Genomic DNA, 27,524 nt, shown 5'->3' on the forward strand with positions numbered 1-27,524 from the left:
ACTGCTAGAAGGCCAAATATTTTTTCAGAGCTAGATGCAGAAAAAAATTATATTCAGTTTGCAACCTGATGGAGGTCAGTATAGATGGACTAATAGAACAAGTCCCACACACAGTTAGAAGGCCAAATATTTTTTCAGAGGTTGATGCAGATAAAAATTATTTTTAATTTGCAGCCTGATGGAGGTCAGTATAGATGGACTAATAGAGAAAGTCCCACACACTGCTAGAAGGCCAAATATTTTTTCAGAGCTAGATGCAGACAAAAAATTATTTTGAATTTGCAACCTGATGGAGGTCAGTATAGATGGACTAATAGAGAAAGTCCCACACACTGCTAGAAGGCCAAATATTTTTTCAGAGCTAGATGCAGACAAAAAATTATTTTTAATTTGCAACCTGATGAAGGTCAGTATAGATGGACTAATAGAGAAAGTCCCACACACTGCTAGAAGGCCAAATATTTTTCAGAGCTATATGCAGAAAAAAATTATATTTAATTTGCAACCTGATGGAGGTCAGTATAGATGGACTAATAGAACAAGTCCCACACACAGCTAGAAGCCCAAATATTTTTTCAGAGGTAGATGCAGATAAAAATTATTTTTAATTTGCAACCTGATGGAGGTCAGTATAGATGGACTAATAGAGAAAGTCCCACACACTGCTAGAAGGCCAAATATTTTTTCAGAGCTAGATGCAGACAAAAAATTATTTTGAATTTGCAGCGTGATGGAGGTCAGTATAGATGAACTAATAGAACAAGTCCCACACACTGCTAGAAGGCCAAATATTTTTTCAGAGCTAGATGCAGAAAAAAATTATATTCAGTTTGCAACCTGATGGAGGTCAGTATAGATGGACTAATAGAACAAGTCCCACACACTGCTAGAAGCCCAAATATTTTTTCAGAGCTAGATGCAGAAAAAAATTATATTCAATTTGCAACCTGATGGAGGTCAGTATAGATGGACTAATAGAATGATGCTATGCCCAAAAGATTTTACTTCACTAGGTGCAGTAAAAAAATTGGTATTCTATACACAGGTGGTATATCTTGCAACACAGATAGGCTACTCCACTGACTAACACACTCTGCAATAGGCCAAAAAGGATTAGCTTTGCTAGATTCAGCCAAATGCTGTGAAAAAAACTTGCACAGCACTGGCACAGACCTGCCTGGCAAAAACTGATAGGAACTGATGTAACCTAGTCCTGAAAAGGACTGCAATTACAATTAGTCTTTACTCCCACAATCTATCTATTTAAGAGCACAGACCTGCCTGATAAAAGTCGTAGGAAATGCTGTAACCTAGTCCTTAAAAGGACTGCAATCACAACTATTCCCTACTCCCAAGCTATCTGTAGATTTGTGCGAAAATTGGCTTGAAATTAACAAGGTATAGCGCACACAGCAACAGCGGTGCCGTCTAACACGCAGCTGCAGCAGTGAGAAAATGGTGGCGACGGGGAAAATGGCTTGGTCTTATAGGGCAAGGACATGTGACATACACTGCCAATGACACATGCCCTTGCTTGTGTGAAAAAAAGCACTTCGCTCCGTGTGTGCGCTGCTGATAGGCTGACAGATTGCACCTCCCCAACTGTAAATGTGGGAAAGAGAAAAAAAAATGGAGATCTTCATTATTCCTGCAGAGATCCATCCCCTGCCCCTCCCCCCACCCCGCTGTACACTCAAACTGCGTATTAACATTAATTTTTATCATTACTGAGAAAAAATCCAGTTATGATTTTGGTGCACGAACAGTTATCGAACATAACCTCGAACAGCCGAATTTTTCTCAAATCGTTCGTGTTCGCCGAACGGCTCGAACACCGCCCAAAACAGCTTGAATTTGAGATTGGCGAACAGTTCGAGTCGAACAACGCTCATCTCTACTTAAGAACTCAATTTGTGTGTCGTCTGTCTATTAATGTTTTATGGTTATGCATATTGTCTTTGTTTATTGTTTAGTCCCGGAGTACTAAATTTCACTAGAGGGGAATGTTTCACCCTGGCCTGGATGCCACAAGTGTAATTAAAGCTGTGTCTGAGAGCAAGGGGGAGGTTCTCTAGTCAGGGGAACATTAGCATGCAATGCCTCCTGTCTCAGGCCAGTAGGGGGAGCTGGCTGCCCCTATAAAAGCTGGTGCTGGGGGCAGGGTTAGAGAGAACTTGATGGCCTGTCTCAGCACTGAGACTTGTCCCAGAGCAGAGCAGGGACAGACAGTTGCACTGCACCTAAGAGGAAGTGTGGCAGGAGGAGAGCCACAAGCCAGAGACAAGAGGCGAAGAGAGCCTGTCTTGGCAGATCACGGATTTACTTTACCAGACTTTGGTGTCTGAGGCTGGGAGGATTCTACATCCCCCAGCAGAGAACCAGTCCGCAAGGGACTGTATATTCCTTGGCCTAAGAAGTCTGGATGCCCTGCCACAACCGAAGGGACCAGTAAAGCCATACAAGGCTGGGAGCAGAAAGGAACCCACGTCGCAGGCCATACAGGCGAGAATACACGGAAAGCTCGGAAACGTGGGCTGTTACCCTATAACGAGGAGATAGCCAGAAGGAGCGCAGAAAGCACGGTAGGCCTACACCCTCACCCTGACCAGGGCCAATTTCCCCGTTGCTCTCAGACATCCAGGTCCCCTCCTAGCTGGGACTGTTTGTGGGTCAGTTTACCTGTTCTAGTAAAGACCCTGGACTGCAACCTGTTGTCTGTGTGCTCCTTGCTCCTCCAGCACTATCAGCACTGGGACTCTCACTACCATCACTCCCACCATCCATTATACTGCCCTGGGGCCGCACTCTTCCCGTGGAGAGTCATACTACCCTAGCTGCGCACCTCATCAGCCCCAGCGGTCTGCATGCAGCGGCGGTTCCTAATGACCGCAAATCCACGGGTGGCGTAGTCGGACATAATCAATAGCACATAACGGACTACCACTGGCCTGACCACCCTGAGCCACGGAACCGGGTTGCCACTACTACTCCCATCGTTCCCTATTGCCCAGATCCGAGTGCCCCACGGCCCAGGGGGCGAGTCAGAAACATGAATGCGGCCAAGTACAGCGATATCCTGGATGAAAACCTCTTCCTGAGTGCTCCGGACCCCAGACTTGTTAGGTTCACCTAACAACAAGACAATGACCCTAAGCTAAAATAACAAAGGAGTGGTTTCAGAACAACTCTGTGATCATTATTGACTGGCCCAGCCAGAGCCCTGACCTAAACCCAATTGAGCATCTCTGGAGAGACCTGAAAATGGCTGTCCACCAATGTTCACCATCCAACCTGACGGAACTGGAGAGAATCTGCAAGGAAGAATGGCAGAGGATACCCAAATCCAGGTGTGAAAAACTTGTTGCATCATTCCCAAGAAGACTCATGACTGTACCAGCTCAAAAGGCTGCTTCCACTCAATACTGAGCAAAGGGTCTGAATATTTATGACAATGTGATATTTCAGATTTTCTTTTTTAATAAATTTGCAAACATTTCTACATTTCTGTTTTTTTTCAGTCAAGATGGGGTGCAGAGTGTACTTTAATGAGAAAAAAATGAACTTTTTAGAATTTACCAAATGGCTGCAGTGAAACAAAGAGTGAAAAATCTAAAGGGGTCTGAATACTTTCCGTACCCACTGTATGTGTACATTAGCAGCAATAGACTGACTCTGGCTGTATCTTTGGTATTTAAGCATCTAATGTACGTGTGAAAATTTAATTGGAAATGGAGTGGGAGCAGGGTCAGCTGTGGCATCACCTATTGTGAATGGTGGGTCCTGTGTCTGTGTATAGAGGTGAGCAATCGTGGGAGAAGAGCCTTGGTGAGAGAGGTTAAGAAGAACTCCAAGATCACTGTGGCTGAGCTCCAGAGATGCAGTAGAGAGATGGGAGAAAGTTTCACAAAGTCAACTATCACTGCAGCCCCCCACCAGTCGGTATAGAGGTGACTTCCTAAAAGAACATGAAGTGTGAGTCTAGAATTGCCCCAGTTACTATTGTAAAAATTGCACGATTTTTTTTTCGGATTTTAATATGAAAAAAAAAACTTTCCCAAAATGTTTTAAAAATACATTCCATACAAAACCTGATTTAAACTATAGGTCATTTTCTGATTATACATTCCCTTTAAATAAGGGGTACTACTAGAATAAATTACCTTATAATCTGGAGGTATTCTGGCACCAAAACCAAAGGCAGGAAACATTTTGTCACTATGAAAAAAAAATTAAATACATGAAGTTAAATGATCATTTCACACAATGACATGTGCATTCCAGCCCGCAGGGAATATTCTGCTCCTAAACATTACAACTTGGTTCTAAGACCATGAAGAGAAGCCTAATTCTAAATACTGTAGATAATTCTGAGATAAACAACATAGCACACTATATTTTAAAGGGAACCTACCATAAAATGTAATGATCATAGGGCTTCTCAAATTGTGAAACACCTCTCAGTTGCCAGTGAGGCTCAGATTAGGGAGCAGTTTTGATAGATGTGAGTACATGCAAGGGCAGCGTGGTTGCTCAGTGGTTAGCACTATTGTTCAAATCCAACCAAGAACAACATTTACAAGGAGTTTATATGTTCTCTCTGTGTTTGTATGGGTTTCATCTGGCTTCATAGGTTTCTTTCCACACACCAAAGTTATACTGATAGGGAATTTAGATTGTAAGCCCCCAACTGGGACAGCAATGGCACTATATAAGTGAGAATAATAAATAAATATATGCCGCTCAGGTCTTTCTCTGGGTTCACTATCCTTTGGTTTAACAGCAAAAATGTATGCCATTAAAGGGGTTGTCCACTAATCGGATAACCACTTCTCAATCACTATGCCGAGCACGCCACAAATGCTCGGTGAGCATCCGAGCAAGCTCGTTCAAAGGGTTACACTAGCACGCTCGCTCAACACTAATTGTGGCCTAAGAGCGCTAACTTCACTCTCCTCTCTTTCAGACAAATTAATGGAGGAAGTGAGAGAGTAGCCACAGCTCTCACTTCCTCCAGATGTCAATTGCGTCCAGAAGAGAGGAGAGTTAGGCCAGCGCTGATTGGCTGCAGGGATCGTGTGACAATAATGGCACACAATCCCTGGGAGAGCCAGTGTCGACACTACTGCAACGAAACCAGCACCGCAAGTGAGTATAAGTTTTCTCATTCTACTGATGGGAAACATATAGATTTAGAAGGGGTTGTCCAAGTAGTGAACAACAGCTTTAAGAAATGTTAAAGGGAACCTGTTAACAAAAAAAATGCTATTAACCTGCAAATATAGGGGTTAATCTGCAGGTTAATAGCATTAAAAACCTGCCCGGTGCCTGCACTTAGCCAAATGCTGCGAGGAGAAAATGAATTTTATTCCCCCCAACAGAATTTGGGTTTTAGTCACGGGTGCAGCGTCGGCACTGGTTCAGTTACCGCTCTGAGTATGCAGAGTGGCGGCTGTAACCATGCCCCCAGCCCTGACTGACTCTCGCTCTGCATTACGACCCGCTGTCAGTCAGGGCTGGGGGCGCAGTTACAGCTGCCACTATGTATATTCAGAGCATTGACTGAACCTACGCCGGCGCCACCCACGTGCCTTAAACTGTAACGCTGCTGGGGAGAATAAAGTTAATTTTCTCCCGGCAGCGTTCGGCTGCATGCAGGTGCCGGGCAGGTTTTTAATGCTATTAGCCTGCAGATTAACCCCTATATTTGCAGGTTAATAGTATTTTTTTGTTGACAGGTTCCCTTTAACCTTAACTCCATATGGTGAGATCCAATCCAAGAACCACCATGTTTTACGTAGTGAAATTCCAGTAAAAAAAAGTTGAGCCTTGTTATAGAGAATGCTACTAGCTTTTTAACAATGTCGTTCTAAAAATTGCCATTCAAGTAGCACCCAGTGAAGCTGCCTTGTAATGTAAGAACTGCATGAATCCAGAAAACACTAAGATCTGCTTTATTTTTTCCTTTGTGCTTTAAGGCCCAAACCATAGAGGAATATGTTTAAAAAGCAACTGCTACAATGCATAACAGGAGTATTTTGATTATAGGTTCCCTCTAAAGTATATTGCAGCCAATCAATGTAAAAGTACTCTTCCCTTTTATCATATCAGACAGCCACAATTGAATATTTACCTAAAGAATATTCTCAGTGATAAAAAAAGATACAAATGATAAGTGAAAGAGAACCTGTCAGCACAAAATGACTGTTCAAACCAAGCACAGATGCTTAGTGGGATCTTGGTGTGGCCAAAAATCTTAGTGCACCTTCTCTCCTATTAGTTTTCCTTCCATCTCTACCCTCCTCTGGTTCTTGTAAAGTCAGAGCTGTCAATCAATGAAGAGAGGGGAGGAGATAGATCCAAAAAAGTAAGGGTGAAGGTGCATTAAACCGTTTTCTCACGCCAGTGTGTGTATATGCTTGGTTTGATCAGTCCTTTTGTGCTGACAGAGTCCCTTAAATAAATATTATATTGTTCTCCCTGGGGCACATATCCTAAGAAGTTTTCATTCAAATATTTTAGAAAACCAATTCCCTCAATGTCAAGTGATATCAGCCAATTATGTGGTCACATATACTGTATACTGTAAGTTAATTTAAAGCAAATGGTTAAAATGAACCACTTAACATAATGCTCAGCGCAACATTGATTTGGGGTTTTTAAAAAGCTGACAAGCTGGTCCATAGGGATTAAAACATGCTGACTATATTACTTTTATGCAATTAGCTTACTAAGTTAGAAAAACCTATATCCTCTTCAAAAAGGAATAGAAAAGAGCCAGAGAAGAGTAATTTGCTGGAATTGATAAAGCTGCCCATGTGTATTTTTTTCTAGGTGTGTGCTAGAATGCGTAAAAGCATGGTTACAGGAATGAAGCCTTCATTCCAAAGTACAGCAATTAGTAGCATAGCCCTCTTAAAGGGAATTACTATCCTTATGGAGATCATGTTAATGAGTGTTTAAAATCTGAATGCAACTGTCAGCAATGCTCAAGCATTAATGGTCTATCACCCACTGTGTTACTAATGATCACTGTATAGTAGATGGTCATAACAATTCCCACAATGCACGCCATCAAAATTCAGTGAAGGTTCTCTACCTAAATATTGTACATTTAAAGGGAACCTGTCATCAGAAAAAAATGCTATTAACCTGTAGAAATGGGGCTAATCTGAAAGTTATTAGCATTATTAACCTGCTCGGCGCCTGCACGTAGCCGAACGCTGCAGGACGAAAGTTAACTTTATTATCCCCCTGCCAGAGTTAAAGTTTCAGTCACCGAGGCAGCTCCAGCGCTGGTTCAGTCACTGCTCTGAGTATACAGAGCAGCAGATGTATCCGCACCCGGACCTGACTTCCACTGTTGTAACCAGTGATCCTGAGTTGGAACTCTTAAAGGGAATCTGTCAGCAGGCTTTTGCTGTGTAATCTGAGAGCAGCATGAGGTAGGGGCTGAGACACTGATTTCAGCAATGTGTCACTTATTAGGCTGTATTGTTGTTTTAATATCATGGGTGTTTTACTAGCAGAAGATTATCACTAGAGGACTAAAGCCCACATGTCAAGTGGTCCAGCTCTGCCCTCAGTACTGATAAGCACCTCACTGTCAATATACAATGTATATAGAAAGCTGTAGTATGGACAGGGCTAGATTCTGAGCTCTGCTATATGCTACATCTAAGAACTCTGATTGTGTCACAACGGCTGCACCCAGTAAACTAAGTGACACATCCCTGGAATCAGGGTCTCTTTCTCTACATTATGCTGCTCTCAGATGAGCTGGGTTGCCAACCGTCCAGAAAATCCTGGACAGTCTGTAAAAATAGGACATTTCTTTTGCCCTGTACGTAAAAAAAGATTTAACGCGCCCGTGATATTTTTGCAACTAAAGAAACTTGCAGATTATTTTGACTGTAATTATCATCATTTTACAGTGAATGCAGTTGATGTCTCATATCAGAATTATGGTCAGTAGACATGGGTCACTTATAATCATAGTGATTTACTATGGTTTTCCAATATGACTGTAAAAAATATTGTCTGTCCGTGATTTTTTCATAAGCTGTCCAGAAAAAATAAAAAGTCAAGTTGACAACCCTGCAGATGAGGTATGAAAACCTGGTGACAGATTCCCCTTAACACGGTTGTCTCAAGTTTGAAGAACCCCAGGCAAATGGAGTGGTGGTAGATCATGCACACTCCATTCATATTTATGGAGGTGCTGAAGATCAACCAACACAGTGCTCGACTATCTCCTTTGATTTTTGAGTGGAGCAGCAGTGCGCATGATTGACCATTGCTTCATTCACACTGGGTTCATCAGAGTTCCGGTTCCCAGGATTAGTGGGAATCCCAGTAGTCGGACCCCCAGCGACTGGGAAGTTATCACCTCTCCTATTGCTACGGGATGACTTCCAAACTTGAGAATTCCCCTTTAAATGTCCTGCTTAACTAAAACAGTGGTTACGCATCTGCTCCTCCGTACCATTCACTACAGGAGTAGCCGAGAGCTCTACTGGATGGGAAAACCCCTTTATTGTAACTGTTACAACTTGTATCAATAGATATAAAAACTAAATTCTCTTTGTTGTTGCCTTTGTTCAGTGTAAAGAAAGAATGACAGGTACACAAATTGCATCACGGCAGTGTTTGACAGGTATTACACTGGATTAGCTGAAATCTTTGGTGCAGATAGGGATCCATTTTCGGTTTAAATTACAAGCTTCCTTTTCTATGAAATGTCTTGTTTTCACAGAGATCAGCATTGATTTGCGTCCTAGGTAATCATTACCTTAGCTTCTTAGTCTCAATGTTAAGTCTCACATTGAAATATAAATGTTACAGCACTTTTTTTTTTACCTTTTTATTTTTAGCTAAAGGAATAAAATAAGAGATTCATCTGAAGAGATGTGAGCTGTCTTATAACAGCTTGACAGAGTATTCTGATTGACATCTCTACTTCCGAAAATTCTCCAGCAGCCGGTGCCTCTCCATACCACATGTCATCTCTGATTTACCGCAGTGTTCGGCTAAGCAGGTGTGATGTCTGCGGGTGGCTTGCTACCTAGGCAGATCACAATCACTGTTTTCTAAAGTGAAAAGGCTGTCAATCAGCCCTTATTATGTGGTCTTGTCAGCTCTGTATAGAAACCGATATTATTATTTCAGCGAATGAATTGAATAATTCTGCTTTTGTCCCGAGTGTTACTGCCAGGCACTTTCAAGCCGCTCAATGACAGAACCTTTGAAGTCCAAGATCAAGGTTTATAGGTTGACACAGAATATGAACCAAATATGACTGAAAGTGAGGAGCTTATGCGTTGACCTTGATACACTGCGAAACAAGAGGAAGTACGTCTGCTTAATCAATAGCTCCTGCACTGGTTTGGTAATATGATCCCATGGCATAAGACCAAAGTACGACAGATAAAGGGAAAATGAGAGAAATGAAAGAAGAATTATTGTCTGTAAGGATCTGTGCAATCAGGTTTGTGAAGAATTGGATTTGTTTGAGTATGTTCCATATTATTAGTACAAGCAAAAGTGGAACATATGTATAAAAGTCACAATCTGTCAAAATGAACTTTGTGTGTATTTGCTCTTTAGTGGTTACATATTAACTATTTTTACATATAAATATTGTCATATGTTAACATATAATCTTCCATTTTTGCTGTTTTCACAGTTTTTTTTCTCTTGTTTTAAATGGAAAAAGGCTATTAACCTGCAGATATGAGGTTCACCTGCAGTCTAATAGGGTTCTGAACATGCCCAGTGTCCGCACTTACTATAGAGCCCCGCTGCCAGGGGGAAATTAATTTTATCCCCCCACCGGCATCATTCGGCATTTAGTGAAAGGAGTGGCGCCGGCGTGGGTTCAGTCAGGCTTCAACAGCGCCCCCAGCACTGACTGACAGCAACTCAACATTAGGGCCGGCTGTCAGTCAGTGTAGGAGGCGCAGTTACAGCCGGTACTCTCTATACACAGAGCGGTGACTGAAACCAGGCACTTTCAAGCCGCTCAATGACAGAACCTTTGAAGTCCAAGATCAAGGTTTGTAGGTTGACACAGAATATGAACCAAATATGACTGCAAGTGAGGAGATTATGCGTTGACCTTGATACACCGCGAAACAAGAGGAAGTATGTCTGCTTAATCAATGGCTCCAGCACTAGTTTGGTAATATGATCCATGGTGTCCATTATATACACAAGTGGTCAAAATTGTTGGTAACCCTTGTTTACTGAAAGAAAAACCCACAATAGTCACAGAAATAACTTGAATCTGACAAAAGTAATAATGAATTAAAAATCTATGAAAATGAACAAATGAAAGTCAGTCATTGCTTTTCAGCCCTGCTTCCACAGAAATTTAAAAAAAAATTTAACTCAAGAAATAGGCCTGGACAGAAATGATGGTACTCTTAACTTAATATTTTGTTGAACAACCTTTTTAGGCAATCACTACAATCAAACGATTTCTGTAACTGTCAATGAGACTTCTGCACCTCTCGACAGGTATTTTGGCCCACTCCTCAAGAGCAAACTGCTCCAGTTGTCTCGTGTTTGAAGGTTGCCTTTTCCAGACGGCATGTTTCAGCTCTTTCCAAAGATGCTCAATAGGATTTAAGTCAGGGTTCATAGAAGGCCACTTCAGAATAGTCCAATGTTTTCCTCTTAGCCATTCTTGGGTGTTTTTAGCTGTGTGTTTTGGGTCATTATCCTGTTGCAAGACCCATGACCTGCGACTGAGACCAAGCTTTCTGACACTGGGCAGCATATTTCACTCTAGAATCCCTTGATAGTCTTGAGATTTCATTGTACCCTGCACAGATTCAAGACACCCTGTGCCAGATGCAGCAAAGCAGCCCCAGTCCCAGAGCCTCCTCCATGTTTCACAGTAGGGACAGTGTACTTTTCTTGATATGCTTCATTTTTACATCTGTGAACATAGAGCTGATGTGTCTTGCTAAAAACTTAAATTTTTGTCTCATCTGTCCATAGGACATTCTCCCAGAAGCTTAGTGGCTTGTCAACATGTAGTTTGGCAAATTCCAGTCTTTTTTATGATTTTTTTTCAATAGTGGTGTTCTCCTTGGTTGTCTCCCATGAAGTCCACTTTGGATCAAACAACGACGGATGGTGCGATTTGACACAGATGTTCTTTGAGCTGGAAGTTCACCTTTAATCTCTTTAGAACTTATCCTTGGCTCTTTTGTTACCATTCGTATTATCCGTCTCTTTGATTTGTCATCAATTTTCCTCCTGCGGCTATGTCCAGGGAGGTTGGCTACAGTCCCATGGATCTTAAATTTCTGAATAATATGTGCAACTGTAGTCACAGGAACATCAAGCTGCTTGGAGGTGGTCTTATAACATTTACCTTTAACATGCTTGTCTATAATTATCTTTCTAATCTCCTGAGACAACTCTTTCCTTTGCTTCCTCTGGTTCATGTTGAGTGTGGTACACACCATGTCACCAAACAGCACAGTGAGTATCTGTAGCCCTATATACAGGCCCCCTGACTGATTACAAGATTGTAGACACCTGTGATGCTAATTAGTGGACACAACTTGGTTTAACATGTCCCTTTTGTCACATTATTTTCAGGGGTACCATCATTTCTGTCCAGGCCTATTTCATGAGTTTAATTTTTTTTAATATTCTGTGGAAGCAGGGTTGAAAAGCAATGTCTGACTTTCATTTGTTCATTTTCATAGATTTTTAATTTATTATTAATTTTGTCAGATTCAAGTTATTTCTGTGACCATTGTGGGTTTTTCTTTCATAAAAATGAGGGGTACCAACAATTTTGACCATGTGTGTAGGCTTTGCCCAACTGTGTATTTTCATTCCATTGTGGCGCTAGACATATTTTCTGTTGTTTACCCTGTTACCTATCTGTCTGTCTTTATCTTCTATAGTTGTTTTAACCTTTATTATTAAATTAATGAATATAATTTTAGCCTAAAAAAACTCCAGTTTTTTTTCCTTGTCTTTTCATTTTTTTAATTATATGGGTAGGTAGGATCAAGCTGTGATTAAAACTGCCATAGGCTGATGGGTGGAGTGCTCGGTCAGAGAGCCTGTGTATACAAATGTCAAAGACCGACTGTCACTTCCAAACAGAGAACAGGTGTCAACAGGTGTAAGCTATAATTGTAGGCTATCAGCCCAGGAGAGGTACCATATTTGGTTAGGTTCCCAGCAAAGAAGATCAACTTGTCGATGACAATTGGGCACACATGAATTGGCCAATTTATGAGCTAAGTATCTACATTTTAACTTTTTTTTCTAGAGCAGTAATGCAATTCCAATTTCATATATTCCATGTTTGCATACTATAGTGTTACAGAGTGCAGCTTTAATTTGTTAGTTACATATGGAAGTGGCTCTCTTAGCTTGCACCTGTTCACACCTGTTTTTCTGTTTGGAAGTGACAGTCAGTCTTTGATATTTTTATACCTGGCTATTCTGCCCGCTGCTGACTCAGAGTGATCACTGACGGCTCTTTTTGACGATTCTGTTGCTTCCCGTCAACAGAGCAGCTCTTCCTCTTCCGCTCTGTTGACGTGGCGTGGCTGCCGACATCATGCTGACTGACAACCACTCCCCCTCAGTTTTGCAGCTGTCAATCAGCATGACATCGGCAGTCACGCTCCTTCAACAGAGCAGCGCAGAAGAGAAGCAGCTTTTGTCGATGTGACATCAGCGGAGTCCAGATAAAATGGCACAATACAATGCAGTTTACATGAGTAGTTTCCTTATATTGTCAAAAAGCTGTCAGTGCCTATCATTTTGCTGGCCCTCTACAGTAGCTAATAAAGTCCATAATAGATTTGGGAAAGAAGACTTGTATTATATTGTTTTATTCTATGAATCTGACTAGAAATATACAGTAAAACTTTATTCTGTGTTGTGCTCACTATGCGGCCACACATGGAGTAGCATTGGGTGGATTCCTAGGGTAGGATAAAAAGGTTTTACTACATCTACTTCAATTATTTATTTTTTTTACTACACTTTCAAGATGCGGTAGCAGGCAACGATACATACAGCAGGTACAAATAGTCAGTTTTCTGCATTTTGTATTCCTCCAGCAGAGAGCTCTGATCTTGCTGACATCCTGTGTGCTTTGTACATATATATTTTTATTGTTCACACTGTGCTTAGCTCTCTTAAAGTAGCTGCATTCCCCAATGTAAACTTAATGACAATCTAGTATGTGCCATTCTATTTATAAGTATGTTTACTAGTATCCTAACTCTGAATAATTGGGATGGGACTCCACTCTTCTGTCTTTTGTCTCATGTTATCCAGCTTTTCTGCTAATCTTCTCATTGTACTTGACCCTACTTGGAAGGCTTGTGGTGTCTCCGTGTGAGTCTCACCTATGGATACTCCATTACAGACTTGTGTTTTTTGTGTTGAATAAATTATTGGTTTATACAATCTATGGATATACTGTCAAAGCTGTGTAACTCTCAGTAGTCTTTACCAGGTCATGTTTCATGTTACCACTACATATTTGTGTTAGTTATCATGGAATTCTAATGTAAATTAATTGAATTGGTAGAAACATTACATTATGTGCTAACTTTCAAGTGACTATATACCCCTTGTGTAATTTCCAAAGAAAAGTCAAGCTCCAAGTAAACTTCTAATATAGATGGGTTGGAGTCTAAGGGGTAAAGAGTCGATATTGACTTTTAGGATCATTGCCTCCAATAGGTAGCACTAGAGTTATAGTCCTCTTCCTCTGTAAAGAGACAATTTGCAATTTAGCTGGGGGAAACTCGTGTATCTCTATATCATGACTATTGGTGCTATTGAAGTTTAAAGGGATTGTCCGGTCTAAAGATACTATTCTGCAGTCACTCTGTGAGACTGCAGATTTGTGAATCCTCATAACGCACGCACTGCGTGCTGTGAGTTTTTTCCAGTGCCTGTGTCATGTAACCTCAAGTATGCGATATGTATACTCTCGGCCACATTCCAACTAGACGATTTCCAGTTTTGCTCAATACACTTGCATTGAGCGAGGCTGCACCCATCTAGTCGGATTGTGGCCGGAGTATGCATATCGCTGGTATTAGAGAATCTTCACAGTATGAAGTGCATGCGATGTGAGGATTTACAAGTCTGCAGTCACATAGAGTGACTGCAGTTTTGTAGCTTTAGACCGGACAACCCCTAAATTAATAATGCATTTTGGACATTCCCTATTTGTTAGATGGAGTTTTGGGCAAAACATCCCTCTACTAGGACCACCAGTGACTGGTTGTGATATATAGTGAAGCCTGATATTAAGCAATTAAAACCACAGGGTGAATTAAGCATTACATAGTTATTGCTTTGAAAAGTAAAATTTGATCCAGCACCTCGATAAAACTTACATTTCTTTATTTCATATCATTTAAAAACATGGTTGTCACCAATCTGCTGCTCACTTCGTCCTAGGGACGCAGTGAGTGACAACTCAGCCGACCAATAGATGTCAGGGGCATACTGAGCTGTCAGTATTGTGAATGTGATAGCCCAGCCCCCCAATCAGGGACTAGAGCGTGCTGACTATCCTTCTGCTTTATGGATAGTCCAGCCTTCCAATCAGGGGCTGCAGCATGCTGGGCTGTTCCCTTGCAAATTTTTAAGATTGCACAGCAACCCAATCCCAGGCTGGGCCTGCTAGACTTCCTCTAGGTCTCACCCTTTCGGAGTGATCGCTTGGCTATTTAGCTGGCTGCAATGGTCAGATCATTGTCAGTGGTAGCTTTGATTCGTGAAGTGTGTGCCCTGTGCTTTAGTGTTCTGCTGTTCTGATCTTTTGCTGCCTGACCTCGGACCTTGCCTTTGCCCCCTTATCTGGATCCACACCGTTTTGGACGGCTGACTTCGGACTGTAGTGCTCACGTACTATGGCCATTTTGCGCCCTTCTGGCGCTTCTACGGGTCCAAGTGGAAGTAGAAGCGCCAGAAGGTCGCGAAACAGCCTAGTCCATGAGCACCCCACTTATCCCTCTGCCTACTGCATAGATGTCCACAATACTAATGGAATAAAGAACGTTTTTATTTTTCAAAAAGGAATGGTGAGTGCGGCTCTTTCTTCTTTGCGCTTAAGTTTTGTTCTTCATACTTGTTGAGCAATAGCACCAGTATCATTCCGATTGCCTAAAAAGAGCTCACAGTGGGGAAATATACAGCACGTGCTATCTTGACTGATTGGTGCTGCAGTCCTTGTATGAACTAAATGCAATGTGCTCATGCCATTCAGCTTACCAACATGACACATGGTTGTGGATCATGGGGAGGTGAGTAAACCAGCAGAGGCGCTTACAGTAAGATATTATAAGAAATCTGTAACATACCTGGCGGCATCCTTGCATAGTGGTCCATCTCCCACTGTGCAAGAGCACGCACTTGATTTCCAGTCCAGACAGCCACTCTGGCTTCTTTCCATACTGTCTGCTTTGCTCTGCTCTGGCTGCTTAGGGCGACGCACGCTGAACTTCCTGTTTCTTGTAGCTGCTGCAGACACACCCCTAATGCGTCCTCAGCCTATTGCTGTCTGTCACCTGGTATTTAAACCAGCTCCTCCTTGGAATCCATGCCTGAGCATCTTGTTCTGTCAGTTGGCTTCTTGTCTCTGATGTGCCAGGTCCTGTCTAAGTTTCCTGCCTTGCAGTATCAGTTCCCGTGTCTGAACTGTGTCCTGTCTGTGCACTCTAGCCAGCAGTCTTTCTGCCTTTCCTGGAGGCTGTATTTCCAGGCCAGTCTGAACACGCTCCTAGCCTGTTCGGTCCGCCTTCTAGGGGCCGCATACCTAGATCTGTTATCTGTGTTTTCTTGCCTGTCTGTCCGCCTTCCTGGAGGCTGTATTTCCAGGCCAGTCTGAACACGCTCCTAGCCTGTTCATCCCGCCTTCTAGGGGCCGCATACCTAGACCCGCTCCTGTATCTCGCTGCAGTGTCCGTTCTTATCTGAACACTCTCCTAGCCGGTTACCTGTTTTTCTCTATGTCCGTACCTTCCCTTTTCCTGCAGACTCTGAACCTGCACCTAACTCCTACTCGTTGTCACTGTACTTCCGTTTGTGAGTTTAGAGTCCACTCGCTACTTCATTGCAAGTATCTTGTGTGTATCTGGTTCTGCCTTTCCCTTTCAGTCTGTTCCGTGTGAACAGAGCCCTGTCCCCTCTGCTCTGCCTTGTTTGCCGCTCCGGCGGTTTCTGCCCGCTCTACCTTGCTCGCCGCTCCGGCGGTTCTTGCCTGCTCTGCCTTGCTCACCGCTTCTGCGGTTTCCGCCCTGCTCTGCCTTGCTCACCGCTCCTGCAGTTTCCGCCCTGCTCTGCCTTGCTCACCGCTCCTGCGGTTTCCGCCCTGCTCTGCTTTGCTCACTGCTCCGGCAGTCTCGCTCTGCTCTGACCCTTTGCTCACTGCTCCGGCAGTCTCGCTCTGCTCTGACCCTTTGCTCACTGCTCCGGCAGTCTCGCTCTGCTCTGATCCTTTGCTCACTGCTCCGGCAGTCTCGCTCTGCTCTGATCCTTTGCTCACTGCTCCGGCAGTCTCGCTCTGACCCTTTGCTCACTGCTCCGGCAGTCTCGCTCTGCTCTGAACCTTTGCTCACTGCTCCGGCAGTTTTGCTCTGCTCTGACCCTTTGCTCACTGCTCCGGCAGTCTCGCTCTGCTCTGACCCTTTGCTCACTGCACCGGAAGTCTCGCTCTGCGCTGATCCTTTGCTCACTGCTCCGGCAGTCTCGCTCTGCTCCTTTGCTCACTGCTCCGGCAGTCTAACTCTGCTCTGACCCTTTGCTCACTGCTCCGGCAGTCTAACTCTGCTCTGACCCTTTGCTCACTGCTCCGGCAGTCTCGCTCTGCTCTGACTCTTTGCTCACTGCACCGGAAGTCTCGCTCTGCGCTGATCCTTTGCTCACTGCTCCGGCAGTCTAACTCTGCTCTGACCCTTTGCTCACTGCTCCGGCAGTCTCGCTCTGCTCTGACTCTTTGCTCACTGCTCCGGAAGTCTCGCTCTGCGCTGATCCTTTGCTCACTGCTCCGGCAGTCTCGCTCTGCTCTGATCCTTTGCTCACTGCTCCGGCAGTCTCCCTCTGCTCTGACCCTTTGCTCACTGCTCCGGCAGTCTAACTCTGCTCTGACCCTTTGCTCACTGCTCCGGCAGTCTAAATCTGCTCTGACCCTTTGCTCACTGCTCCGGCAGTCTCGCTCTGCTCTAACCCTTTGCTCACTGCTCCGGCAGTCTCGCTCTGCTCTGACCCTTTGCTCACTGCTCCGGCAGTCTAACTCTGCTCTGACCCTTTGCTCACTGCTCCGGCTGTCTCGCTCTGCTCTGACCCTTTGCTCACTGCTCCGGCAGTCTCGCTCTGCTCTGACCTTTTGCTCACTGCTCCGGCAGTCTGACCCTTTGCTCACTGCTCCGGCAGTCTCTTCCTGCTCCACTCTCGCTCACCGCTCCAGGCGGCCTCGTCCTGCTCTACTCTCGCTCACCGCTCCAGGCGGCCTTGTCTTGCTCTGCTCTCGCTCGCCTCTCCGGGCGGCCTCACTCTGCTTTGTTTGTCCACCGCATCTGCGGTTCTGTTCCTGAGTCCCAGTCTGTACTGGGTCCTATCCACTCTGTGCTCCAACCTGTCGTACCTGCCAGTACCTCCCTGCCTGCATACCAGTCGTGCTTACCAGCATCCACCTGCCTGCATACCGGCCGTACCTGCCAGTACCTCCCTGTTTGCATACCAGTCGTGCTTGCCAGCATCCACCCGTCTGCATACCAGCCGTGTCTGCCTATACCCACCAGTCTGTGTGCCAGCCTAACCTGCCTGTTCCTGTATTCCCCAGTGTGGGTCAACAGCCGTGTCCGGGGTCTGACTTGGAGTGGCACCTGGTCCCTCTGCTCGATTCCTCCTTGGTGCACTGGCATCGTATGCCGTCGTGCAACCTTGGTCGGATCGGGTGGATACTTAGTTACGCCCCTCCAGGCATTCACTCTCCGATACGGTCCAGTGGAATCACTACATATACACGCACACGCCAGTCAGTCCGGGCGTCTGCATTATAAAATCATTGAAGCTACATTATGTTTCACAGGTTTAACGTGACAGAGAAGGGTCAGAAGTCTGTGGTGTCTGATTCCTCATACTCCTGCACTGATTAGAAGCACTTCATCATCATATTAAATGGTGCAGGTTTCTGCTAGCAGTGCAAGGGTTAAATCTGTCCAGTTGAGAGTCTCTGAAGATTTCCTGCTTTGATGATCTCAGCTGTTCAGTGTTGGCCATAACCCTCTGCTATTTATACTCGCCTCTGGCAATCGGGATTGCCGGTCTTTGTTTTATACTGCCTGGTGAGGAGTTGGAGGTGTTTGTTGAGGTGACGTTTGGAGTGTTGTTCAAAACACTGTTGCTTGGTGATTGGTCTGTGTGCATATCCTCATCCTATCCTATTTGGTTGTTCCTTCCTTTTACTTCTGGGTGTTCTACTCTGTTTGTGAGTGCATATTTGTATGATTGGTATTTTCATTTATCCCTGTACGTCTTTCTTTGTAAGTCTAGTTTGTGTATTCTTGTACACAACTATTCCCCACTTCCCTGGATGGGGGAGGGAACAGATTATTCAGGCTTATTCACGAGCTCAGCAAGGTACGTGGTCCAGGCATCTTCACCATTAGAAGTAATCCGGGGAGCAGGAATAGCTAGGGTGCCCCTAGTTTTAGGGATAGGGTAGGAGCCCCTAGCCCCAGGATATCAAACAACAGTCAGTGACAGTATGTGTGTGGCCTGGCATAAGTTATCATCCCAAATTATTTTTATTTATTTTATTTGCTTATATAGCACCATTAATTTCTGCAGCGCTTTACAGACATCATCATCACTGTCCTCATTGGGGCTCACAATCTAAGTTCCAAATCAATAAGTCTTTGGAGTGTGGGAGAAAACCGGAGCACCCAGAGGAAACCCACGCAAACACGGGGAGAACATACAAACTCCTTGCAGATGTTGTCCTTGGTGGGATTTAAACAAGGACCCCGGCGCTGCAAAACAACAATGCTAACCACGGAGCCAACATGCTTGTTACTTTTTCATTTCAATCTGTGCCCAGCTCGTAGCAAACTAATCACTAGAATAAAATGGTTTGTATGCATGTGCACTTCCACAGGTGGATCATGTCAAAGTCTAGCTCTGAATTTTAGTTACTCACATTAGTGGTGTACATTCTCCCTCTGTAATCCAGTGATTCCAGTTGCTTTTTAAAGCATTACTGGTTTTCTACATAAATGCCTGATTCACCCATTTAATATTCTGTTTACTAATTACCATTCCTACCTACATTTCACCCTCCTTTAATACACCCTAGACCACAAGAATGAACCCACACTTCTACAGTAGACTACAATAGAATATAGGATATTGTTTCTAATTTTTATTATTGCATTCTTAATGATAGTTAAATCTGAATTTTCAAGAAATACATGAGAATGCTATTCTGACCTGCATATTCGAACATTTCACAAAAGTCAATAATCAAACGAGAAGCCAGTAGTTAATGGAAGGAACGCTGCCGTACAGTATCCTATTTCTGATATATTTGTATTGTCATCTAGTGTAAGGTACTTAATGATTTCCTTTGCTAAGTCACTCTACAAACTGCAGGTCAATTGTATTTGGCACTCTAGAATTGCAAATATACAACTTTATCAAATAAATATTCATGTCTTATCTACATTGTGCTAGACATTATTAGGCTTCATTCTGTAACCATTGATTGAAAATAATCAAGAGCCAAACTGTTTCTGCCTGTATATTGTAGCAAGGTCGACTAGCAAGCGCTCAGCTTATTACAAAGTGGATTGTGTTACCTTCACAGTCTGATCTGAGATACTCGGCTATGGAGCAAGTTTATTATTTAGTATAAAAGGAACCTTAAGGCAGACTTAGGGGAATACCTGTAGAGGTGTCGCGGTGGATAAACATCTTCTTGCGTCAAGATTCTTCAAAATAATTATAACGCTACAGACAAGCCAGTTATTAGGACATTGCAAACAATTACAGAGAGATACATAATGGATCCCCTGAGTAGGCCAGCGCCACAAATCATATGTTACCTGTCATAGTCTTGGCAAATCTCCCCAACAGCCACCAGTGCTTTGAGATACTCATTGGGCTGGTAAGGATGGATGTAGTGCAGGGAGCAACTGTTCCTTGGGTCACCGTTCGATGCTGTGAAATCAATTGCTACCTAGAAATAAATAAAATGCATCAAAATCCATTACTGCATTATACCGAGCTAGCAAACATTGTACTGCATTTTATGTTAAGAGCTTCAAAATGTATTTAAACACCAGTAAATTGTAAATTCTGTACAAGTACAATGTAGGATAAGGTATTAGATGGGGTCTAGCACAATACTAATTGGTAAAATTATTTTTGTATAATTACGGTAGGTATCAACTACAACAACTTATAGTTTTAGTCACATAGCAAGAATATCAGGAGCGTCTTGATTAGAGATGAGCGGTGTTCGACTAGAACTGTTCGCCAATCTCAAATTCGAGCTGTTTTGGGCGGTGTTCGAGTTGTTCGACGAACCCGAACGATTTGCAAAAAATTCGGCTGTTCGAGGTTATGTTCGATAACTGTTCGTGCACCAAAAGCGTGTCCTGCATGTCTGGCGCTATTTAGAGCACCAATCATGCAGGGATTGTCTGTCACTCACTGTAATGCCACAGCCATGGTGGTTGTGGCATTACAGTGATTGCCCAAATCGATGGGAACAGTGCCAACAGTGAAACATGAAAAGCCGGCAATTCAGCAGCGGCATACACCTGTACCCGACAATTTAGAACCGAAAGAATAGGGCATCACACATAGATTAGATAGATATAAACATGTCAGTCACATATATATGAAGTACAGTGACAGTGCTGCTTACTGTACTTGTCATTTAGCGTAAAGGATTTATCAAAAAAAATAATAGTGTTTTCATGCACTGTCTCTTTAAAAAAGCCGGCCGGCAATTCAGCAGCGGTACCCGACAATTTATAACAGACAGAATAGAGCTTCACACATAGATTAGATAGATAGAAACATGTCAGTCACATATATATGAAGTACAGTGATAGTGTTGGTTACTGTACTTGTCATTTAGTATTAAAATAAAGGATTTATTATTAAAAAAATTGGCGTGGAGTTCCCCTTAATTTTAGGCTCTAGCGGAGGTTAAGCAGACGGCTGGGGCAGATGTTTGAAGCCTGGGAAGGGGGTAATACCCACGGAGCTTAACAGGCTACTAATATCAGCCCCCAGCTGAATACATAGCCTTTACTAGCTATTAAAATGGGGGACCCCCCAAAAAAAATGACGTGGGGTCCCCCCTAATTTAATAGCTAGCAAAGGCTAGGCAGACAGCTGGGGGCTGATATTAATAGCCCAGGAAGGGTGCCATGAATAATGGCCCCCTCCCAGGCTAGAAACACCAGCCGTCAGCCGCCCCAGAAATGGCGCATCCATAGGATGCGCCAATTCTGGCACTTAGCCTCGCTCTTCCACGCTGCCCTGGTGCGGTGGCAGGGGGTAATAGGGTTGGGGTTGATGTCAGCTTATAATGCCAGCTGACATCAAGCCCAGGTTAGTAATGGAGAGGCGTCTATAAGACACCCCCATTACTAACCCCATAGTCAAAGTTAAAAAAAACACAAACACCCAGAATAAAGTCCTTTAATTGAAATAAAGACACAATCCTTTATTGTTCTAAATTAAACCATACTTACCGTCACGCCCATTCCAGCTGAAGCCAACGATCTCCTGCAATAAAAGAAAAATAATAAAGCAACCTCATCCTTACCTTTCCATGGTTCCCACGACAGCTTCAGCTCTGCTACATCGAGATGACAGGCTGGACCGCAGCAGAACGCTGCCATCCAGCCTCTCATCCCGCAGACACTGAGAAGCGCAGGCTTGCTTGCGCTGCTCAGCGTCTCTCTGTGACGACATCCAGATGAGCCGAGTTCATGTCCAATGAACTCGGCTCACCTCATGCACGTCACTGACAGCGTGGGAAAATTCTCACGCTGAAGCGGTGAGTGCAGGAGAATTCTCCCACGCTGTCAGTGACGTGCATAAGGTGAGCTCATGTCCAATGAACTCAGCTCACCTCCTGCACGTCACTGACAGCGTGGGAGAATTCTCCGGCACTCAGCGCTTCAGTGTGAGAATTCTCCCACGCTGAAGCGCTGAGTGCAGGAGAATTTTCCCACGCTGTCAGTGACGTGCATGAGGTGAGCCGAGTTCATTGGACAATAACTCGGCTCATCTGGATGCCCTCACAGAGAGACACTGTGGAGCGCAAGCAAGCCTGCGCTTCTCAGTGTCTGCGGGATGACAGGCTGGATGGCAGCGTTCTGCTGCGGTCCAGCCTGTCATCTCGATGTAGCAGAGCTGAAGCTGTCGTGGGAACCATGGAAAGGTAAGGATGAGGTTGCTTTATTATTTTTCTTTTATTGCAGGAGATCGTTGGCTTCAGCTGGAATGGGCGTGATGGTAAGTATGGTTTAATTTAGAACAATAAAGAATTGTGTGTTTATTTCAATTAAAGGACTTTTTTCTGGGTGTTGTGTTTTTTTTAAATACTTTACTAGAAATTCATGGTGGTCATGTCTAATATTGGCGTGACCCCATGAATTTCGGGCTTAGGGCCAGCTGATAATGCCAAGCTGGCCCTAACCCCTTTATTACCCAGTGAGCCACCGCATCAGGGCCCTGGATGAGTTGGGTACAGCGCCAGAAGATGGCGCTTCTATGAACGCGCCATTTTCCGGGGTGGCTGCGGACTGCAATTTGCAGCGGGGGTGGCCCAGAAAGCTTGGGCCTCCCTGCGCTGCGGATTCCAGCCCCCAGCTGCCTAGTTGTACCTGGCTGGACACAAAAACAGGGCGAAGCCCCACGTCAATTTTCTTTAAATTATTTCATGAAATAATTAAGAAAAAAAGGGCTTCCCTATATTGTTGTGTCCGGCCAGGTACAAATAGGCAGCTGGTGGTTGGGGGCAGCCCGTTCCTGCCTGCTGTACCTGGCTGGACACAAATATAGTGCGAAGCCCCACGTCAATTTTCTTTAAATTATTTCATGAAATAATTAAGAAAAAAAGGGCTTCCCTATATTGTTGTGTCCGGCCAGGTACAAATAGGCAGCTGGTGGTTGGGGGCAGCCCGTTCCTGCCTGCTGTACCTGGCTGGACACAAATATAGTGCGAAGCCCCACGTCAATTTTTTTAAAATTATTTCATGAATTTCCTGAAATAATTTAAAAAAATTGAAGTGGGGCTTCGCACTATATTAGTGTCCAGCCAGGTACAGCAGGCAGGAACGGGCTGCCCCCATCCACCAGCTGCCTATTTGTACCTGGCCGGACACAACAATATAGGGAAGCCCTTTTTTTCTCAATTATTTCATGAATTTCATGAAATAATTAAAAAAAATTGAAGTGGGGCTTCGCACTATATTTGTGTCCAGCCAGGTACAGCAGGCAGGAACGGGCTGCCCCCAACCACCAGCTGCCTATTTGTACCTGGCCGGACACAACAATATAGGGAAGGCCTGTTTTTCTTAATTATTTCATGAATTTCATGAAATAATTAAAAAAAAAGTACGTGGGGCTTCGCCCTATTTTTGTGTCCAGCCAGGTACAACTAGGTAGCTGGGGGCTGGAATCTGCAGCGCAGGGAGGCCCAAGCTTTCTGGGCCCCCCCCCGCTACAAATTGCAGTCCGCAGCCACCCCGGAAAATGGCGCGTTCATAGAAGCGCCATCTTCTGGCGCTGTACCCAACTCATCCAGGGCCCTGGTGCGGTGGCTCACTGGGTAATAAAGGGGTTAGGGCCAGCTTGGTATTATCAGCTGGCCCCAAGCCCAAAATTCATGGGGTCACGCCAGTATTAGACATGACCACCATGAATTTCTAGTAAAGTATTTAAAAAAAACACAACACCCAGAATAAAGTCCTTTAATTGAAATAAAGACACAATTCTTTATTGTTCTAAATTAAACCATACTTACCATCACACCCATTCCAGCTGAAGCCAACGATCTCCTGCAATAAAAGAAAAATAATAAACCAACCTCATCCTTACCTTTCCATGGTTCCCACGACAGCTTCAGCTCTGCTACATCGAGATGACTGGCTGGACCGCAGCAGAACGCTGCCATCCAGTCTGTCATCCCGCAGACACTGAGAAGCGCAGGCATGCTTGCGCTCCTCACTGTCTCGCTGTGACGGCATCCAGATGAGCCGAGGTCATGTCCAATGAACTCGGCTCACCTCATGCACGTCACTGACAGCGTGGGAAAATTCTCACGCTGAAGCGCTGAGTGCAGGAGAATTCTCCCACGCTGTCAGTGACGTGCAGGAGGTGAGCTGAGTTCATTGGACATGAACTCGGCTCATCTGGATGTCGTCACAGAGAGACGCTGAGCAGCGCAAGCAAGCCTGCTCTTCTCAGTGTCTGCGGGATGAGAGGCTGGATGGCAGCGTTCTGCTGCTGTCCAGCCTGTCATCTCGATGTAGCAGAGCTGAAGCTGTCGTGGGAACCATGGAAAGGTAAGGATGAGGTTGCTTTATTATTTTTCTTTTATTGCAGGAGATCGTTGGCTTCAGCTGGAATGGGCGTGATGGTAAGTATGGTTTAATTTAGAACAATAAAGGATTGTGTCTTTATTTCAATTAAAGGACTTTATTCTGGGTGTTTGTGTTTTTTTTAACTTTGACTATGGGGTTAGTAATGGGGGTGTCTTATAGACGCCTCTCCATTACTAACCTGGGCTTGATGTCAGCTGGCATTATAAGCTGACATCAACCCCAACCCTATTACCCCCTGCCACCGCACCAGGGCAGCGTGGAAGAGCGAGGCTAAGTGCCAGAATTGGCGCATCCTATGAATGCGCCATTTCTGGGGCGGCTGACGGCTGGTGTTTCTAGCCTGGGAGGGGGCCAATATTCATGGCTCCCTTCCTGGGCTATTAATATCAGCCCCCAGCTGTCTGCCTAGCCTTTGCTAGCTATTAAATTAGGGGGGACCCCACGTCATTTTTTTGGGGGGGTCCCCCATTTTAATAGCTAGTAAAGGCTATGTATTCAGCTGGGGGCTGATATTAGTAGCCTGGGAAGCTCCGTGGGTATTACCCCCTTCCCAGGCTTCAAACATCTGCCCCAGCCGTCTGCTTAACCTCCGCTAGAGCCTAAAATTAAGGGGAACCCCACGCCAATTTTTTTAATAATAAATCCTTTATTTTAATACTAAATGACAAGTACAGTAACCAACACTATCACTGTACTTCATATATATGTGACTGACATGTTTCTATCTATCTAATCTATGTGTGATGCTCTATCTTTCTGTTCTAAATTGTCGGGTACCGCTGCTGAATTGCCGGCCGGCTTTTTTAAAGAGACAGTGCATGAAAACACTATTATTTTTTTAAATAAATCCTTTACACTAAATGACAAGTACAGTAAGCAACACTATCACTGTACTTCATATATATGTGACTGACATGTTTCTATCTATCTAATCTATGTGTGAAGCTCTATTCTTTCTGTTCTAAATTGTCGGGTACAGATGCTGAATTGCCGGCCGGCTTTTTTAAAGAGACGGTGCATGAAAACACTAATATTTTTTTTAATAAATCCTTTACACTAAATGACAAGTGCAGTAACCAACACTGTCACTGTGCTTCTTATATGTGTGACTGACATGTTTCTATCTATCTAATCTATGTGTGATGCTCTATTCCTTCTTGTCTAAATTGTCGGGTACCGGTGTATGCCGCTGCTGAATTTGCCGGCCGGCTTTTTTAAAGAGAGTGTCTTCTGAGCAGTTTGTCAGCTTTTGGACACCTTTGCAGGTGTTTTCTATGTGTTTCTATGTGTTTTTGTTTGCCTGCCATTGGTTTTAACGGTGTTCGACGGTGTTCTAAGGTGTTCGACGAACAGTTCGACGAACAGTTCCTCGAACATCCCGGTGTTCGACGAACCGAACCGAACCCGAACACTACGGGGGTGGCTCAACACTAGTCTTGATATCTAGAACATCTTATCTATTCAGTACAAAGCCTAATCTTAATGTAAATGTCTCCCATGTGCCCTAACCATACCCATATTTGAGAAACTATGAAATATGTTCTAGTTATAGGAATTATTTATTTGTGCATCAATCTTCTGTAAGCTGCTTAACACCAGGTCCTTGCTGCTTTGCTTCTTATCCTGTGCTCAACACAGGACAGGATCTTCCACTTAAAGGGAACGTGTCACATGAAAAAATGCTTTCAACTTGCAGATATGGGTTAATCTGCAGGTTAATAGCATTCTGAGCCTGCCAGCGCACTTTGAGCCCCACTGCCGGGAGGAAATTAACTTTATTCCTCCTGGCAGCATTCGAGTTTAAGCCAGAGGGGTGGCACCGATGAGGGCTCAGTCACCACTCTAGGCATAGAGAGCGGTGGCTGTAACGGCGTCCTCGACTGACAGCTCACTCAGAATTAGGGTCGGCTGTCAGTCAGTGTCGGGGGTGCAGTTACAGCTGCCTCCCTCTATACACAGAGTGGTGACTGAACTCATGCAGCTGCCACCCCATGACTGAAACCCGAATGCTGACGGGAGGAATAAAGTTCATATCTTCCCGATAGTAGGGCTCAAAGTGCAGGCACCGTGCAGGTTCAGAATGCTATTAACCTGCAGACTAACCTCATATCTGCAGGCTAATAGTGGTTTTCACATGACAGGTTCCCTTTAAGTCCATAACCTTGAGTAGTGTGTCAGCCAGACCCCTTCTCTGTTACAGTCAATGCATAAACAGAGAAGAGGGCTGGTTCAGCTACTGAAACAAATAGTCAGCCATTACACACTACTCTGTGTCATTTACTAAAACAGGAATTTCTGTCCTGTATCACACATGAAGCAAACAGAATCTTGCATGGATGATGATAGGTGCAGCTAACAATGGTTGGTACTGGTAAATATAATAACATTTATATTAATATATAGAATATATTACTTAAAGGGAATCTGTCAGCAGGATTTCACACCTCGAACTATTTATATGGGCATGTAGCTTTTTCAAAGACAAGTCCAGCAATGCCATTACATGGCCAGTCCCTCCCTCTGTTAATGAGAAATCAGCATTTGAATTGATATGCAAATGAAGTGCTATTGTAGATCTGAAGCCTTTGTCACTCCAGCTCTATTCCCCGCCCACCACTGCCATATCCTGCTTGACTGAGGACTCCTTTGCCTGAAGTCATACAACATTGAAGCTGTAAGTCAAGCAGGAGGAGGCGGCAATAGTGGGGAATAGAGCTGGAGTGAGAGAGGCTTCAGATCTTCAACAGCACTTTAGCCTCATTAGCATATGAATTAAATGCTGATTTCTCAGTAATAGAGGAATGTAAAGGTATTATTAGACTAGTCTTTGAAAAAGATACATGTGTATATTAATAGTTGGGGGTGAAATCCTGCTGACAGATTCCCTAT

The 27,524-nt window shown here is 44.1% G+C and overlaps 1 protein-coding gene across 2 annotated transcripts in view; it reads right to left on the reverse strand.

Annotated features, from left to right (window-relative positions):
• Positions 1–27,524, reverse strand: part of CPNE4 (copine 4) — a 915,330-nt gene that overhangs the window by 125,438 nt on the left and 762,368 nt on the right. For both annotated transcript variants that reach the window (XM_073678089.1, XM_073678088.1), the window contains 2 exons: positions 20,109–20,242; positions 4,161–4,215 (listed from right to left, as the gene is read on the reverse strand). In XM_073678089.1, the coding sequence (XP_073534190.1) occupies positions 4,161–4,215; positions 20,109–20,242 (189 nt within the window). The remainder of the gene's footprint in view (positions 1–4,160; positions 4,216–20,108; positions 20,243–27,524) is intronic.

The sequence above is a fragment of the Phyllobates terribilis genome, unplaced genomic scaffold (genome assembly GCF_046119375.1).
Source record: "Phyllobates terribilis strain yellow unplaced genomic scaffold, ASM4611937v1 Scaffold_4__5_contigs__length_816908805, whole genome shotgun sequence".
NCBI lineage: Eukaryota > Metazoa > Chordata > Amphibia > Anura > Dendrobatidae > Phyllobates > Phyllobates terribilis.